Source organism: Phyllopteryx taeniolatus, chromosome 8 (assembly GCF_024500385.1).
Source record: "Phyllopteryx taeniolatus isolate TA_2022b chromosome 8, UOR_Ptae_1.2, whole genome shotgun sequence".
Classification (NCBI taxonomy): Eukaryota; Metazoa; Chordata; class Actinopteri; order Syngnathiformes; family Syngnathidae; genus Phyllopteryx; species Phyllopteryx taeniolatus.
This window is the reverse complement of record NC_084509.1, coordinates 9,395,103-9,415,176: the sequence shown is the minus strand read 5'-3', so window position 1 is coordinate 9,415,176 and position 20,074 is coordinate 9,395,103. Positions and strand designations below refer to the sequence as shown.

The following is a 20,074-nucleotide window of genomic DNA, read 5'->3' as shown; positions in this document are numbered from 1 at the left end:
AATAAAATTAAATGTGTTTCGCCTGGCCCTTTATGTTTTCTTTCAAGAATTGTACAACTCTTACAAATTCAAACAAATGTGCACAACTGAGTGTTTTCTCATTTACTAAATAAAAGTAGGGCTTTGAATTTCAAAAGAAGAGCAAGTAAATAAAAAGAAAGTATTACATGTTCAAATAAAGTGCTTAACTTCAGAATAATTATTTGAAAAAAAAATACCGATAATACTTCATGTTTTGATCATATGGGTAGAATTAAAATCATGCATAGTAAAAATTTCGAGGTCAACTTTGGGGGTGCGCATTATACATGAGAAATTACGGTAACTTTGTTACTTTTTTTTAAATCAAGTCATCAGGAAAGTAACTTAGTTACTTTTAAACTCAAGTAATCAGTAAAGTAAGTAAGGTAACTGTGGCAACACTGCTAGTTTAGTATATATACTTTTTGTCCTATTTTTCTTTGGTGGTGTACCCTGAAATGTTTGTTATGTAAATGCATACCTTGTAGGCCTGTCACGATAATTACGATATCGACTTATCGTTTGATAAATAAAATGTTTTTTTCAGGACTCGATAAATCCTCATTGTTGCGGTGAGCCGTCGCGGGGCTCACACAGCGAGGCGACGGCGAGTTTGACGGCTGTGTCAGCAACCACTAGTGGGTTCGTGGAACGCCGGCCGAACGGCGTTGGCTCCGTCCAATACGCCACAGCCTTGCTCCATGTACCGTGTTTCGATGTACACAACAGAGGGAAAGTTAACTGTTTATGTTCGCTTGCTCGTGAGCTAACAATCTAAGGAGCGACACAGCTCGCTCGACCGCAGCAACATCGTTTAAAACCTCAGCACCTTGCTCCGAGTTGTTGTGTGTGTTTGTCCCCAATTAACACACACACGGAAAAGTTCATTGTTTATTAAGTATAACCTCAGCGACACATGTTATTCGGCCAGTAGTTGACTACAAGGAACATATTTGATTGGCTTGAAAGGCTCGTCTCCAGCGCCTTCAATGGACCAACCGCATAGTCCTGCAGCTTGAGAGCGGGTCTTATTTTTCAAGATTTCAGAGGCATAAAAAAACAAAGATATCATTTATCGTGAAAGTGTTTGAGAAAATCGCTCGTCCTAAAAAAATCGTTGTTATCGTTACAGGCCGAGTTACCTTGCCTAAATATAGGTTGGGAAATAATGTAATAGAGCAACAAACCATCCTTATAAATCAGGCATGTATCCTTTCACACACTGCGACTTGTGTTTCTATTCTGGGCCTGCATTCTTGCGATTGTTGTTTCGTTCGAACAAAGAACAAATCTTTTTAATGAATGAACTGAACTGAATCAGTTTATGAAATGATTCGTTCTTTTGGCTAGGTCACCGCCCGCCGGCGTGAGGCGAGCGAGTCGGATGGGAGCGGAAACGCAACTGCTGAAGCGTTCTGTCACTCACTTCTCAATCTTCGGTGGAATGACCAATGAGCAGCCAGCGTGCATGCGGGGGCGGGACTTCATTTAACGTACTGCCACGTGATTTGCGATTCGCCAGCGTTGTCACCCACTTCGGCGAATGGCCAATGAGCAGCCAGCGTCAGGCAGCGCCGTGCAGGCGGGGGAGGGACTTAAGTGAACTGAATGCACGAGAGAAGTGAAGAGTGATTCGTTCAGGGGAGGGATTGAAGTTAACTGGTGTGCTGAAGAACTGAAGAGTGATTTGTTCGTTGAACTTCGTTCGCGATCCGCTAAGGAGCAATGTACTAGTACGATGCAATAGCAATATCCATATTTGGTCACTTAAATAAGTCATCAGAGCAAGAGCACCATTTCTACCAGCCAATCAGCAAAGAGGAATACTATTACTGCTATAACTACTACTGCTACTACTACTACGACAACTACTTTTTTACTATTACTACTATTATTCTTACTTCTATTACTACTATTCTACTATTACTTCTACTACTCCTCTTCTATTCCTACTTTGACTACTATAGTATACTACTCCTTCTCTACTACTCCATTATCACTACTACTACTCTACTATTAGTACTTCTACCACTCTACTATTAATACTCCTACTACTAAACCTATCACTACTTCTAATACTATGACTACTACTACCACTAATAGTTATAGTATGACTAGTGAGTTATACTAGTACTAGTAATACTGCTACTACTACTACAATAATACAGTAATACTAAACTTACTAATAACGACAGCCTTCTTCACATTATTATTAGATAATTATATTACAATGCTCTAACATGGTAATAAAAGTAAATTGTAATGATTTTCAAATGAAATTATGGTTACTATTGTAAATTATTGTCAATTCTTTTTTTCGAAAAAGAAGTAACTGTTTTGTTTTATTTCAGTGAAAATATCCTTTTTGTGTTTTGCCTTAAAAATACAAAAACCTTGGCGGTACATGCTTTTAAATTGACAGCGATATTATTGTAATGAATTCTGAATTTCGCAAATGTCAACAAGTAACATATTAAGGGTTGGTAAGAGTTGACCACATAATAAATGAGTTGCTGTGCACATATTGGTATATTAATCTTCTGCTTATCTTATCTCCTACTACTTACTACTCATAAACTGACCTGTTCTTGAAGCATAGTTTTCCCTTCTTTTTGGGGGGAAATGTCATATTGTGGCATATGCAAATGCCACCTCCCAGGGCATGCGTAGCCTTGACGGTGTGTTTGAAACGCAGTTGATATTGAGATACATTCAAAGCAAAATCAAATGTACCTGTACGACATTTTCTGTAGACCAGATCGGCCAACGACTCGTCATTCATTCACTTAAATAATTATTGATGTTTTTTTCTGGACATACAAAGACAAAATGTGAACCATAGGTGAGATGTAAAGGGATTCTCATATGATGGACGGCTGGGTGGGGGGGAGATACAGCTGCAGATGCTGATAAGATTACAGAGTGCGAGGCTCAAACACACGACCGGGGTGCACTGACGGCACCCTGCATCCTGTCCTCAATGTCACCCATCAGAGCCTATCTGATGAGAAATGCCTGTCCACATATAATCACACACACACACACACACACACAAGCACATCTGGTAGAGAGGGGCACAGCGGTGGTAGTGGTGGTGGGGAAGTGTACAGTACCTTGCGTGTTGACTGGGTTGGTGGTGGGAGTGGGGATAGTAGTGGGAGCATCTAGATGAAAAGAGTAAAGAAAAACAAAAAATAAAGAACACATATAAGAAATAAGACAAGCGTAAAGAGGACAGAGGCCATCGATGACAAGAGGCTATTCAAACTGACATGTTTTTTTGGGGAGGTTCAGGTGTGAGTTCATCACAGAGGGACCAAAGTTCATGCAAAAGCTAGTTGGTGAAAATAATACAAGATAGAAGGATGCTATGTTTATAAAGAGAATAATATTCAGGGAATGGAATGGAACTAATCAAAATCATATTAATCCCTTTTGGTCATACTTGAAATATGAGTTGAATTTGTTCCATGACCACGCTTGTACCTCAAAACACCTGCATCTCAAATCATCTTTCGATACTGAAATGAATGCCAATGCCATTAATCCATGGCAGCCTCCCCAAAAACCCAACAAAAAAAGCACCATCTTTTTCATAAGCAAAATAGCACTTGGACTTCATAAAAACATATAGTAATAACACAGTTAAATAGAATATAAATAATTAAACAGTTTGTGAATCATTGTTAATTCATTGTGGTTCCTTCTAGTGTGTGCGACTCAGCCACCGGGGGCAGTATGATAGTCATGCAGACACAAACAAGGAAGAGTCTTACAACTACTGTAAGTGACTCAGTAGGCTGCAGTAATATGAGTATTTTTTTTGCAGAGGATAAAGAATATATGCCTGTGGGTACTGTTACATTGTCTGTTTACATGTGGCGCTGCATTGTTTGTTGTACAAAGCGTTATAGCACTGCTCTACAGATGCTATTCGTTAGCTCGTCGATGTTGTTTCCCATTATGTGTTAGCATTAAGCTAGCAGACTTTAAAGCAAAGGTAGAGAGTTGTTTTCAAACAATGTCTTAAAGCAAAGTTACAGGGTTGTTTTCAAACAATGTCTAACTCCCGTGTAGTTAGACAGTAAACGTCAACTGAGAGGAACAATAAACAACTTGAAGACCTTTTTTGAAGAATTGCTCACTAATTCTATTTGCCAAACTGTCAAGTCAATGCAAAAAAATTGACAGAATGACAGCTCGGATTTCGAAACACTTCCTCTTAGCTCACCACTATACACATTAACTACATGTGTGTGTTTTTCTTGTTTGTGATGCCAACGCAACAGGTTACTTAATGATGATAAAAGAGGGAAAATGGGATGATAACAATTTAACCAAAAATGCAAATGACAAATTTGACCAAGCAGATGCTAATATGAATACACTCCACACCACCTATTAATTCCAGCAGTACTAGGCCATACTGGGTGACAGTATGGCTATGCAGGCACCCCTCTCCATTATGTCTTTAAAGAAGGAGTAGTTTTACTTTATTTGAGTTTTATTATGTAGTGGTAACTTTCATTTTACACTTGTATGACTATGAACATTGTTAAAAGATTACTTAAAACATTCCCTGAACAGGAAATAATTTACGATGGCAACTGGAATTCATTACTTCGCCTTACATTTTTCTCAACTCCCCCAACTCAGACGTCAACCGGGTTCCACTGTAGCAGCACAAAAAAACATAATCATTCAATCCAGTCATTAAATTCCCGACAGACAAACTCAACAAAAAGACATACAAATTACAATGTAAAACGTTCGAGACAAAGCATATATTACAGCTAATAACAATGGTGTCAACTTGAAAATCAATGCTAATTATCCAGTATTACCAGATTAGCTCCAACAACCATATGGGAGGGCAAGAAAACATGTTTCCCGACAACAATGGGGGATGTCGTGCTTTTCTCTGATATGCTCTGCAATATTTGCAGTCGTCAGCTAGCCTTACGCGAGACAAAAGTGGCACATAATGAGACGTTTTACAGTATAATGGATTTCAGTGTTGCTGAGAAAATGTACATTTCCTCCAAAATTTGATGTTCAAGCTATACCGTTTGTGTAGTAGTGTAAATGAGTGCTGATGGGAATGCCATAAAACATGGCAGAAACAACATTTGTACTGCTAGTGACATTATAAAATTGATTAGATAACATTTAGCATGTCACTAATAGTACTAGTAGCACACAGATGTCAACTAATTCAGTTTTTCCTCACTCGTAATATGTAGTCGCCCAACTAGTATGCCAAAGTTGCACTACTAGTAGGCAGTCATACAAGGCAGTCTTGGAAGAAAAAAAAAAAAAAGACTAGTAAGACTCGTTTTACTAGTGTGCCCTAGTTATTTAACTAATGTGCTGAATTATCTTATGAGTGAGGAAAAATAGTGTACTAGTACATGGACCTTAAACGGGAGGAACACTTCATTAGGTACACTATGGCGTTACACGGGAGTTACAAGTGCCCAATTCCAATTTAATGCCTTTATCGAGTTCTTTTTGCCTGTATATTTTCATACACATTTTATGTGGCACATTTCCAATATGAGTCGCTCACTGTGTTCGATAGCTATCTTAAGGTTGTACTAATAAGCCAAAAGTGACAATGGTAGTGGAAAAATGTTACTACGAAGACTCAGTTGTTTTACTAGTACACCCTAGTCATTCTACTAGTGCGCTGAATTGTCTTATTCGTGAGGATAAAGAACACACTAGTACATGGACCTTAAGCTGTGTATCAAGGAGATAGACAATAGGCTTTCCATCTGTCAATTCACAATGTACACAAAAAGTACATTTCTTCCAGTAATGCAATTCACGCTGTTACATTACAACATGTCGTATTCCCTTGTCTTTCAAATGAACAATGCAAAATAACGAAAGGCTGCCATGTGGCGATATCACTATTTCCCATCATCTCGCCGGATAATTAAATCAAAGCGGCGATGAAACCACAGTGGTGATCCCAATCGGGGAATGCCTCCGTCGCCACGCTAACTGGCAAACATCATCACGGGAAAGAGACGGACGCCGGAGGGCGATTCAGGTAAGCGGTGGCGCCGACGGGGGCCGCAAAGTACCTCATCGGGAGGATATATGATGGGGTTGGGTGGGCAGAATAGTACGACTCCTTTCTGTGTGAGAGTCGCAGCGGGGGGAAATTGGCTGGCTGTCTCCCTGCGCTGTTACTGTCTGCATTCCATCAAAAGACAGCAGCAGGGGAGCGCACACTTTCAAACTAATTATAAAACATCAAGGACAGTGTAATGCTGCCGCTGGGGATGGAGTGCACGGTGGCGGCCGGCGGTGGGGAAGGTATCGGGATTGTGGTGAGATTCCCCTCTGACAGCATTTGAAGAGGAGGGTGGGCTCCATTTCGCTCCCGGTGACCGAAGGCGGTCTGATAGCAGAAATGTCAGCGTGTGGAAAAAGGGGAAATTGGCCATTCATGGGTAGAGGGTCTTGACAAAGGAAGTGATAGGATGTGGCACATATAATATCAAGGCAAACAGCAATTCTCCCGGGGCAATTTTCCAGGCTGGATGACTTGGAGCCTGTGTATTATGAAGGCGCGAGTATGAGTGTGTTTGTGGATGAGGCCAATTTTCCAAGCGCTAAGGAATCAGGTAAGATAGAATATGACCACCAAGTAAAAAAAAAAAAACAAGAACTGTGAAATGTGTTTACATGCAGCACTGCTTACACTTGTATATGTTTTCTTTTGGTGGTGTCAAACATATTTTTGTCACGGGCCATATTGTAGTTACGTTTTCCCTCAGAAGGACGCTATGAAAGTGTACAAATGATTAAACTCATTCACTGCCAGCCTTCCCAGTTAACGTGGATATTTGACTTCTAAAGCTGTCAATGGCAGTGAATGTGTTTTCATAATTCACTACTACTAATACTAATTAAAATCAGACAATGTTTGAAAAAGATAAACCAACTTTAAAATGTTGGTCATTAATAAAATATAGTTATTTATTGAATAAATATTTTATTCTATTGTCCTTATTAGATCTGTTTATGCTGTGGTTAAAAAAAACTAAGGCTGAATACAAGGAAAGAATACAAAAAAATCTAAACAACAATAACAAGGTATTATACATCATACTGTATGTATTTTGTCAGTTTTACTTGAATGTTTTCCCCAAAAATGTTTTCTTTATGATTTGGTCCAAAATAAATAAATAAATAAATAAAGATTCAATGATTGATGGACGCTCATATAAACCGTTACTAATCTACCTACCTACCGACCTACCTTAAACCGAGTCACACAGGGATCAGTTGTCAGACCCCTCACATTTGCGCAACAATGTAGTTTTAAACATTTTTCATTTTTAAAACATGTAAAATACTTGTAGATGGCACACCTATGTATATAAAGCAGCCTTCCCCAACTGAGGTTTGGTTTAGTTACTATGTTGCCGATTCTATCCATCCCTTCAACCATCTATACATCACGTGTTGACAGTTTATCCACATCATGAAAATACTAACACCCTTGAGCGCTGTCTGCACATCCAACGTAAATATACAGTCAATCTTTGACTTTTGCGCCACAGAGGATTTACAGGTCAAAGAAGTCAGCGTCGGGATAAACAGTGAGCAGATGAAGGCAGCAAGGCTGTGAATTATAACAGCAGACAGAGGGAGGGAGGAAATATGCCTCTCTGCCTGCCTCCTCTTGCAGAACAGCATGACAAACGTCCGAACACAATACAGCAGGACTTGATTTGATGGGGATTGAAAGTACATCGACACACACACGCACGCATGCACACAACCACACACACACAAACACACAGACACACACACACACCTGGCTGGGTATCGCACAATGAAAGGTCATCACCTCTTATAAAATAGAGTTGCCCAAAGGGGGTGACACTCATGCGGCATCTGTAGCCAACACTGGGTAAGGCAATTACTTGCGTCCCCTAAAGGTTCATTTATGCTTCCAGTATGGAAGACAAATTGTAAAAATGCCTCTGCGCTTATAATTCCATGCATCTATTGCATGGAAACAAGTGTTCACTGTAGCTGTTAATCCAGAAGAAGGTGCCAATAAAAATGTTTTTCCCCCAAAGGGTCAGCCACAAGTATGGTGTCAAACAGGGATTACTACCAAGACCGCTTATTTTAGCAAAACAATGTAAATTCTCTATCTGTCCGCTGTCCACCCATCCATCTGCCCTTCCTTCCTTCCTTCCTTCCTTCTTTCCTTCCTTCCTTCCATCCATCCATCCATCCATCCATCCAATTAATTGGACAATTGGCTGCAAGAAGACACTTACAAATAAAAGACAACAAAAAGACATAAACGTAAAAAATGTCAATTTGACCAGAAATGATAATGAAACCTATGGCCGACATGCCAAGTGGCGTTTGCAAAAAAGGAGACAACGCAGGACAAGGTTATCACACAAGGGCCAATCTGCAGTGCACAAACACACTAATTAAGCCGCTGCAGCGGGTGTGATTACTCTGGGACAACAAAGCCTCACTCGGACCACAACATGATTTGGGATGGCATTAAATCCTGCGCAAAAGAGGAGTGGGAGTCGCAGACATAATTATAAGCGGTTATGAGCACCTTTTCACCAATCTCCTGTGTCTCATTAGAACCCGACTGAAGCTGCAGCGCATCCGACGGCCGTGCGCACACGAGAGACATGCTGTTTAATGGAAATTGTTAAAATATGTGCAGAGAGTCGCTAATTGAAGAGAAAACAATAGGACGCAGATGCAGATCCGGGAGCTTAAAAAAAAAAAAAAGATTTTCTGGACCAAGAACACCTGCTTCTAATGGCTTATTAGTCACTGCAACAATGCTCGTTCATTAAGCTACAAGCAGTATTAAAGATTAAGTTAAAATATGACTCTTAAAATGAGGTATCCATAACAATTACAAGTTCAACAGTTATCTATAAATGATACATACATGATTTTGCAAACTAAAAATGATGTCACGAACTGAGGCCCCTCTGTATTATTGTGATGAATCAGACTGGCTTAGCCAGTGCTTTGATGGAATGTCATGGGATCATCTTCATGCCAATGCTTTTCTATCCAAGAGCTCCTTGCAGAAGAAGTCTAACATTTTTCAAATATGTAGGAACCAAGTACGTGTTTGAGCTGATGAAAGTAATAACACAAATTGTGACATTTTGTTCCTTGATTTGATTACATACAGTAAGTGATGGCAATAAGAATAACGCAAAAGAATTAGAACATTCCGATGGTGCTGCAGAAAAGTGAATGGATTTGTGAATTTTAAAAATGTTTCACTGCCGGACCCATAAAAACCACTGAAAACAGTGTGGTAATAGTCATACCAGGCCATGTCACTACGATTAAACACTATCCACATACACACCAACTGCTCGTGCTCCCTGGTTTGAATCAAAACCGACTTTTCAATACTCTTTGAGAGCATATATGCTACACGTGAATGAAGAATTTGGTATACACCAGTATGTCATTTGTGTAGGAATCTTTACACTAACTGCAACGTTCAATGCGGACACCCAAAATATATCGTGGCTTAATTCTCTGAAGGATTAACTTTTCAAACTGCATGAACCATTTCAGAGAGTAATTACCAGAATACTGAATGCTTTTCACCTGAGAGTTTTGGATTAGCGAGGTACTATTGTGTGTGCGTGTGCGCGTATGTGTGTGTGCGTGTGCGTGTGCGTGGCTGTGTGTGTAGGGAGGGGTGTGAGATGTACCTTGTGCCCACTAAGGCTGTTCTCTCCCTGCACATTCCCAAGAAAACAAAAAAACTGACAATAGCATTCACGCTGAACACTTTAGGTTATTTCCATAAAAACATCTGGAAAGTTTAGAAACTTTGGGTCCCACCACGTCCAAGTCCTTCCCAGACCATTTATCTATATTTCTCAGTGTTTCTTTTAAACATGCTCTACTTTTTTGGTCTGAAAAATAAACCAAAGACTCAAGCGTTTTTGGTTGTTGATGATTACATCGAACACTGTACTTTTACGGAATAATTTGTAAAATACACACCGGACTTGTGATGGAAACATACCAGGGCAGGTTGCAACACCAGATCAGATAATGACGAACTTCGTATTCATACATGATGAAGAGGGTCAATTTTGAACGTAAAGTAAACAATTGCATGTGATCAGATTGTTTCATATACAGTACGAGGGACAGCAGCTGCCGGCCGAGTCAGAAAACCTTGTGTCACACTCGAGATGACTCCTGGTGTTCCCCGTTTTTCATAACAGTAAGCAAACGCTGACATCTAACATTCGTTCAAGTGAGGCGAAGCGTACACTATTTTAGTTTTACATAGGAACCTGCACTGCTGGTTTTCCCGCAATGTAGTTTTCCACTATTTCTTTCATCTGTCTCAGTTCTCGTATATTCATAATATCATCCGCCTGCCCGTGTGATTTGTTCACTCATTTCCTGGAATCATGCGCCCACACAAAGCATCTCATGCACATGCTCAACTTTTTGGAATGTTTTCTTGTTGAGTGAGCATCATCCTACACATTCATCGGAAGTGTTTCAAATGTTTTTTTGTTTTTTATTTATTAGTCACTGTAACTGTTCAATCAGCCACCATGAGACCAAAGAAAGTTCCAAGTGTCGTTCCTTTGATAAAGAAGACGAGAAACACCATAAAGTTCAAGTTTTTATGAAAATGGCAGATTCTCCTTTCAAACAATAACCTCTCCTTCTTAAATATCCCTATTCGCTGTGTTTCATACACCAATTAAGGTAACGGTGATGTATAATGTTCATTTATCCATTTCATGAGTCATTTATATTAATTTCACATTGTTTTCTATATGTCAAACTATGCTCCGATTGGCTGGCGACCAGTACAGGATGTACCCTGCCTCTCGGCCAGAGTCAGCTGGGATAGGCTCCAGCTCGCCCGCCCCCATAATGAGGGTAAGCGGTACGGACAATGATTAAATGAATGAATGAATGTTAAACTATAGTTATTCACGATCAAATGTATATATATATATATATTTTTTTTTTTGTTGTTGTTTTTTTTGTTTTTTGGTAATATTTTTGGAACAGATTCATTAGATTTACATTGTTTTAATTTTATCAGGAAAACCAAAGTTCCAGTGTATTTTACTTAAATACATTGATTTCCACTCTTTATCGCCCTGTGATTAATTAGAGTTGGGCTCGAACTACTGGTATGACCATGAACAGGTTGAGCCCTATAGAAAATGTGAAACAAATACAAGAGACTAAAAGTGAAAATCTTTGAATACTACAAGCTCTAAATGCCTTCTCAAGGACAGTCGATGAATGACTCCTCTTCTTTAATTTTAAAGACACCCCTATGAGTTTTTCATAAGCTTTACTCCTAAAAACCTGCCAGATATACAATTGGCGAGAAGGCCTAGTTGTGGGGGGAAAAAACCCTTTTCAATTATGTGAACAAATGCACATTTTCAACAGTTGTCATCATAATTTGCTCGCGGGCCAGATAAACAAAGCGTAGCATTGTTGCTTTTTGACAATGGCTGTCAAGTTGACTTAAATGAGGCGGCCGAGGACAAATCAAAACAATATCACAGTTGTGAATGCTGCAATCAGATCTCTCATAAAAGCCAACAGAAGTCCCGTTCTCAACAACAGGATTTTCTTTTAAGGCCACACAGTGCCTTCTCCAAACATCCCGCTGTGCGCCGTGCCCAAATCTAACTATCTCCCTTTATATGCATATATTATTGCATGTTGAGGGATATATACTATATACAGTATATATATTTATATATCTATCTATATATATTTATGTCTATATCTATATAAATATATATATATATATATATATATATATATATATATATATATATACACACACACACACACACACACACAGACACACTAATATATAGGGTCAGGGACTGGCCGCTCTGCCGCCCATTGTCAGCCCGACAGCGGTTAGAGTAACCGCCGGAGGTCCGGCACAACAGCGTTACAGCCGTCAGCTTCACAGTTGCCGGCTGTGGGGCGAGGAGGAGGGAAAACAATTCACCCAGGGGGACCGGTGCGCAACGCGCGGCTGTGGCCACTTATTGCGTACCCTTTGGCGGACACAGAAGCACGTTGTTCCGCTGATTTTCAAAGGAGGGCAAATTGTCGTGTCGACGCGGCTTATGGTGTCATTATGCCGGTTCAGAGGCTGCTTCTCTGCAGCCCGTAAGAGCATGTTCAATGTTAGTTTTCTTTCCTTCCTTAGGGGCCATGAGAGAAGAAGGCACATATTTGATTGACAGCTGAAAGTTTTGGGGAGGCTGGGTTTTCAGAGTATTCAGCAGCACACACACAAGGTCTGTAAATTGAAAGAATGTTTCAATTCTTGACCATTTTGAAGCCTGATTTCCCATTCTTTGCGATTTTTTTCATTCATTCATTCATTGTCCGGCTTGTTAAACAAGACTCTTTTCTGTGAAATTTACAAGACATTTTTTTGTTCTGTTTTCTTTTACTTTACAGTGAACTGCTGAACTAATTTGAACTCTGTTGCTCACCTAAGCAGCAGCACCGATGCACATAATCGCTCAGATGAATCGAATTGTGACGACTTATCGCATGTTGTAAATTAATTCCCTGCTAAAGATAACAGTGTTACAGTAGACTGTGCCACGTGATCCCTTTGGTGCTGCTGTCTTTGTGATCAACAGAGATCTAATGGGCTCAGCAATTAACTATTCAACAACCTTGTTTGAACACCAGCATCAATTAAGTGAGGTCATTACAGCTACTACCTGTATTTTTCCTTATGGGAAAAGGGATGTCCAATCACTTCATTTTCCACCCCAAGAAACACAATATTCTCTAAAGCGAGCAAACACAACATGGACATTACCCACAACGACACTAAGATGTGATCATCATGCTCAATCTTAAACAAACCCAACGCTATGTTAATCGCGTTTTGGTAGCTCTTATTACTGATACAAACAAGTAGTGCCATCATGTCAGAATGTGGCCTCGGCGTATCATAAACAGAGCACACTGCCAGTACACACGTTATCTAACAACTGTAGAAGGCGTGAGCACAGAGAGAAACATCGAAGCCAAAAGCTCAATACCACAGTATTTATTTATGTTTTTTACACAGGGGGATACAATGTGCAGTGCCATCAACAAATGACTGTCATAACAATGACAGTAAAGAATGCTTTGTTGTTCATACAGCACAAACATTGTGTTCATCAAAATACTTGTCACCAGCTGGTACAAAGCCATTTGACGTGTAATCCTTTATTTATTGTAGTCCCACAGCATCTTGAAACCAAAACACCACAAACGAAACCCTGACCCCACAAATGTAACCCTAACCTCTTACCCATATACCCTAATGCCTAACTCAAACCGTTAATAGCAAACTCAAACCCTAACACCTCATCCCAAACTCATGACACCTAACTCTCACCATAATGACTAACTCCAATAACTTAACCCGAACAACTCACCATCGAACGCTATCGCTGACTCCAGCTCTACAACTCTGAGACTAACACTTGCACCTCAAACCCTAACACCTAAACCTAACAGCTAACCCTAAACCCTTATGGCCAACAACCCCAACCCCCAAAGGTTAACCCTCACACCTAAACCCCAAACCATAACCCTGACATCTAAATCTAAAGCTAAAAACTGAAGCCCAAACCCTAACTCCTCCGACTAAACCCTACACCCTAACCCTAAAATATTACCCTAACCACTAACCCTGAACCACGAACCCCAATTCTGACTCCTGACAGTAATCAAATCAATCCTAACCCCCAAACCTTAACGCTAACACTTAACCCAGAGAACCTGATTACTAACCTTAAAAACTAACCCCAAACTCCCACCCTAAGACTAAGACAAAAACCCCAAGTTAAAGATCTACGCCCTGACCTGGGCCCATGCCAGTTCCATATTTCCAATTGTAATGTGGAGCCTCGCCCTTTGTCCTAACCCTATCAAGAAGTAAATTCAGACGTAAAGCGAGAATAAAGATAATTAAGTCACCTGGTACCTATCTGAGTGGAACAACGGTAAATGGAAACTAGAGCAGAATATTACTGAGCCGAAGTTTTAAGATAGCTCTTATTAATTGGCTGATATAGACAAGGTATGTCAGAAGATTTCTAAGACTCGGGTCAGAAAAGATATATTTCATACCCAAATTACAAACTACGAGTTTATCACTGGAATATGGGGCCAGATGATCAACTGGCACAGATGTGAAGAACAACCCCCCGACCTGGCTCCGTGTGATTTTTTTTTTCCCTCTTTCCCAAGCTTAAGTGGGTGCATTAAGGGGATTACTCCGAAGGGGAAAACGTAGTTTGGATTCGAAATATCTCTTTTGTGACATCATTTTTAGGACACAACTTGTCATAAAGCAAGTTGTACAATTGAGTTGCGATTCAATAATGCCCCTATAGACAGTCAGACAGTACTCTTAATCGGGTGTTCAATAGTGACGGAGGCGTTCAGACGTAGTGCAACGAGACTCAGCGCCTACTCACCGTACACATAGAGGATGTAGTCGTCGTAGGCCTCGCCCACCACATTGAAGGCCATGCAGCGATACGTGCCATTGAAGGACTTGTTCAGGTTCTCGATATAGAGGTCCGAGCCGGTGACCACGGCGTGAGGCGGCACGTCCTCCTCCACTCTCAGCCAGTTGATCTGATGAGGACTGAAAACAGGTGCACAGGAAGCTTAAATACAGGTCAACACTGAGATGGTCTCAGATGCGCCATTGCGGATTATACAGCTAGTAAACAACTCATTCATTCATCTTCCGTTCCTCTTATCCTCGCTAGGGTCGCGGGCGTGCTGAAGCCTATCCCAGCTATCTTCGGGCGAGAGGGGGGGTACACCCTGAACTGGTCCCCAGCCAATCGCAGCGGTAAACAACTGTCATATTGAAACGATGCCTTTGCCATTGTGGGGAGGAGGATCACTCTCAGCCGCTCCAGCATTGCCCTCGTACGTCATTGTGTGTGATTCTTTTGGTATTAAAGTGGATTTCATTTTTTGTTCTTCATAATTATAGCAACCTGGTTGTTAAAGTTAAGGGGTTTTCTGATTCTGAACCAATTATTCATGTTTACATTATTTGCTATGGGAAAATTATGTTCAATACCGTCTACAAACTTTTCAATTTACAAACCCCGTTCAAGTACCAGTTAAGTTTGGAAATCGAGGTTCCACTGTAAATCATGAATAACGATACAAAAAACAGTTGTCGTAAAGCATAAACACTGGGATATTGTAGTAGTCTCCAATCGATATTTGACATTTGGGTATACTGTGCCATAAGTAAAAACAATATGAGGCATGGTGATAAAGATATTTTGTCCCACCCCTCGTCTGGACTGTGCACGTGCACTCACCGTGGTTTTCCTCCCGCAATGCATGTCAGATCAAGATTGTCGCCCTCTCGAGTTAATCCTTCGGGATATGTCACCACAATCTTCACTTCAGGTTTATCTGAGAAATAAAAAAAAGACAGTTATTGACTTCAGAATCAGAATCATCTTTATTTGCCAAGTATGTCCAAAACACACAAGGAATTTGTCTCCGGTAGTTGGAGCCGCTCTAGTACAACAGACAGTCAATTTACAGAACACTTTGGAGACAGAGACATTGACAAAAAACAACAACAAACAACAATTGTGCAAAAAGATGCAGAGTCCTCTAGCACTTAGAGGAGTTCGAATGACTAATATTGCAATAGTCCGGTGCAATGACCATTGTGCAAGGGGCGCTGAGACTTCAAGGAGTGTATGCGGTTTAAAGTGACGAGTAGTGCGATAATCTGGGACAATGTTGGTTGTGCAAATGTTACAGATACTTACTCCTCAATCAGTGTGCAAATGGAGCAGATGCTACTCTGGCATGAGTGGCCAGTATATGCAAATAGTGCAGCACGGCGAGACAACTACAGTGAGTGCACGAGTAATACATAATTGGCCCCACACAAATGTGACAACGAACTCAAGTCAAAAAAATTGCCAGCTTGTTGTAATGGAATTATAAGTTAGCTGTTTAAGTCACACCATTGCAGGCGGTGTAGAATATTCAATTTGGTCCACTTGTATCGTTTACTCCTAACATGGATGGCCCTTTTTACTGCCTCTCCTACCGGCAGCTAAAACTAAAATAAAATTATTATTGCACTTGAAACGTGGAGAAAGTGCAACTCAAGCACAAGAAAAAAATAGCTCGAAGTGAAACATGGGGCTGGATGAGAAGGACTATACAATGTGTACATTTGACATCTACTCAGCCTATAGTAGCTTACAGCAAAATGATTTCGCTCCCCTTATCAGCGCGTGCCAAAGATTACCAAAATGTCAAGCACTTCCAGTGAAGCTTTCTGTTTTTCCTTGAAAGGTCAGATTAAAAAAGTGGACCAAAATGAATATTCTACACCGCCTGCAATGGTGTGACTTAACCTTTCTCAGTGTGCTATTGCAGTCCGATTTATCACTTAATCAGATAGCCATCTTTAGCTATCAACAGCGCCACCTATTAGCTGTTGAAGGGCATTTCTATAAATAGTGTTGTCTTTCAGTGAAAGGTTCAAGGTCAATCTGATTGGCCAGTAACGATTTAACTAATTAGTGTAAGAGAAGTCACTTTGCTTAAACAGTATTGACCTATGGGGCAGTTATGAGTGGGTCTAATGCACTCTGCCTATATGGTGGAATCATGACCAAATCACTAAATATGCTCCCCTAAGGTAAAATACAACCCACTGAAGTTTTCCAAATTGGAAATAGAAATAATCTAATACGGTAAAAAAAAAAAAAATAATAAAAGCATGTACTATACATCTAAATTTTGTGAGGTTTTTCTTTTTGTCGGAAACACAAAGAATTTTTTGTTTGATTTTGGAATAAAACATTTGAGTTGTTTTGTACAATGCTTTTCATTGGACTGCGACAACATGAGCATTCTTAACTTTATGCAAGTGCAAAAATAAGTGAAAAGCCGATGTATTATTCCACAATATGTATTTTGTATTTACTACACAGTAGCGATTCATGTTTGTGTTGGCTCTCTAAAGGAATGAAAATCCGCTGACTGACATGCCCAATTTGTCTGCCTAGCAACAGGTGCATTCTTCATGAAATCAACGTATACGCATTTTTAAAAGCATTTAAACATTGTACAATGTTTCGAAAACTCCTACATTTTGAGTTTTTCTTTGGACAGTGACAAAAAATAATCACAAATAACAAAGGTGCAATGCATAAGTGAGTGAAGAATGTGCTTAGTGCATCTTACATTTTTAACATTCTTAAGTGATAAACAAGTCGTAATTTTTGTTCTTATTGTGTCGCAAAACCGCCACAAAAAAAATCTAATAAAAAGCAAAATGTTTTATCCTTAGATGTTTGTTAAGGTTTGTGTGTGTACAGTACACATATTTTCATATTATGGGAGGCATTTGATTTCAGAAGTTCCAATGTGTAATTTTACAAGGTGACCTGTTGTAGTGCAGTACCTTCAGTATAGATCAAAAATTTGTATTGTACTGCAGTGTGTCATCATATAGTGGTAGTTTTAGATGCTCACATTGCACTTCCAGGTTCCTTTGAGCCAGCAGGTCGTTCGCGGCCGGGTGGTCGACAACACAGTCCACCGGCATGCCATCGTCCTCTTTGCTGACTAAGAATCGAACGCGGCTGGTGACGGTAAACATCTGGTCATACATCTCCTCCACCGTCGTTTCTCCTGAAAGAAGGGAGAAGGTTAACTGCAGTGGTGGGAAGTAAAAATACTTCCCACATCCTGTCCTGTCCTCCCTTTTTCAAAGTAAAAATACTTTGTGACTGTACTCATGTAATGTATTCAGGTATCTGTACATAAGAATTTATTTTACTGATGACTTTTTGTTTTTACTTCAGATATCGCCACTTTCTAATCTTTGTCAAAATAGTGTAGTGCCTTCAGTCAACCTCTAAGGATGACGACATGGCATAAAAAAAGTAACCTTTCATTAAAATGTTGAACCCTGAACCTTGATTCTTGTCTGCCTGAGAAAAAATGTCATCCAGAAATATAATGTGCTATGTAATGTGACCAAATCATATCTTCTCATTTTAGACTCTTGTGCACGCCATAGGGCCACTTGCATGTACTTGATCCTTCTGGCTCAGGATCTGCGGTGTGGGCCTCTGTGGATGCTAGGCCTGTTGCCCCCTCCTCCTCTTGGGTCGGGGTTTGTCCGTGTTTCCCTTCTACGGGTTTGGGGGGGGGGAATATATATATATATATATATATATAAAATAATAATAATAATACATTTAATTTGTAGATGCATTTCAAGGCACTCAAGATGTATTTTTTCAGTTATTATCATTGGCTAATTTAGTATTTTTTGCAAATCCGTTCACAAAGTGAGCAAAGATAGCATGTCCGGTGATTTTGTTATTACAACCAATCGAAATAGGTATTGTTTATAACTGAGAGTAAAAATTCATTTTTACTTTTGTCCTGAAAGTCCCTGTAAAGTAATTTCATAGATTTTGCCAATACATGATACATGCTTGAAGATAATTGCTGAAAACATTTCAAGACTGCAGTATACAATATTGAATTGTGGAGCTATTGCGATATAGCTGTTATAATATATGTAACTGAAATAGAAAATATTTTTCACCATTTCTGTTTTCCAGATTTTTTGGGTGTGGCTAAAACACCCAGTAGGGTGTTTCAGAGATGTAGTTGGGTGGCCATCACTATTTAAGTTTATCAACGTTTTAAAGTATATTGACAAAACTATTTGATACATAGGCAGAAAATGTTTGCTATGTTTACTGTTAGCCCAGCTTTAAGTGGCTAACGTTAGGTTATGTTTGACTAATATATCTTGCTAAGGAAAAAAAATGACCATTCTGCTGCAGACTAAGAAGAACAGCTATGATTCTCAGGAAGGTCATTGTCTTCAAGCTCAGAAATGGATGCTGGCTCTGGTGGTTCAAACATGTAGAGGAACGTGCAGGCATAAGAAAGTTGCTAGACAAGGTAGCATCCATTATTCAGGTCGCAGTAGTGGTATTTGATTGACAGGTGACAGCTCAGGGGGGCGTGGTTCCAGCGACATGGCCACAGTGTCTGAGAGCAGAGACAATAGCTTGGATTTACACAATTTTGAAGTCTCATTTTATAATTTTTTGTAGTCATTCAAATTTCTCTGGTGTGTGTCAAATTTAGAAGACATCAGTTTTGCTTTACAGGGACTTGATATGTTTGTTGCTTTTACTTAAGTCAAGGAGTTGAATCAGTACTTCTACTTTTTCTACACAACGATCTGTAATTCTACTTTAGTAAAAGACTTCAACCGGCATTTACATTTGATTTTGGAGGTATGGAGGATTTAAATGTGCGATTCTTAAAGTAGCATTTGGGTCATATACGTCTGATAATGACATCTCTTTACAGCGTTAGGGGAGAGCGCTGTTGTGGGTGCGGGGCAAGCCGGCAGTAATCTGCCCTCCACTCGGCCCTGCGGAGCTGTCAAAAGGGGCCTTCATTTGGCGAGCATTACAATGCCACGGGGGCAGCGCATTAGCCGCAGTGCTGAGTGTGACGCTTTACTCGCACTTAATGAAGTGGGGAAATAATTACGCCACCCCAATCTGACCTGCGGTGCTCTTCCATTTCAGCATGGTCACAAGGGGAGCCTCCGCTGGACTCGAAACTGTTGATGATGATGCCAACACACACTTACAGTATGGATGGATATTAATGTAACACACACCGGCCCACCGAAGACCTGCCCTGCACCTGATGTACTGAGATTTGTAAATGGTCAGTGCGCTTGAGGGCCATTAAAAATACAACATGTAATAACACATAGAAATCAATTTACTTCTTCTGCTTCATTACAGAGTTCACAGTGAGGCATTTATTCATAGATCATTTTACACTTGAGACTATATGAGTCCCAGGATGCACATTTCATGGAAACAATGAGTCCCAGCCCTGGAACAATGAGTCTCTGCACGTATCA

General features: G+C 40.0%; 1 protein-coding gene across 4 annotated transcripts in view; it reads right to left on the bottom strand.

The window, feature by feature from the left end:
- cadm1b (cell adhesion molecule 1b) overlaps nucleotides 1-20,074 on the bottom strand; it is a 230,926-nt gene that overhangs the window by 16,192 nt on the left and 194,660 nt on the right. For 3 of the 4 annotated variants that reach the window (XM_061781988.1, XM_061781987.1, XM_061781990.1), the window contains 4 exons: nucleotides 17,635-17,793; nucleotides 15,444-15,540; nucleotides 14,571-14,743; nucleotides 3,135-3,185 (listed from right to left, as the gene is read on the bottom strand). In XM_061781988.1, the coding sequence (XP_061637972.1) occupies nucleotides 3,135-3,185; nucleotides 14,571-14,743; nucleotides 15,444-15,540; nucleotides 17,635-17,793 (480 nt within the window). The remainder of the gene's footprint in view (nucleotides 1-3,134; nucleotides 3,186-14,570; nucleotides 14,744-15,443; nucleotides 15,541-17,634; nucleotides 17,794-20,074) is intronic. The other variant, XM_061781989.1, reaches the window with a different exon arrangement.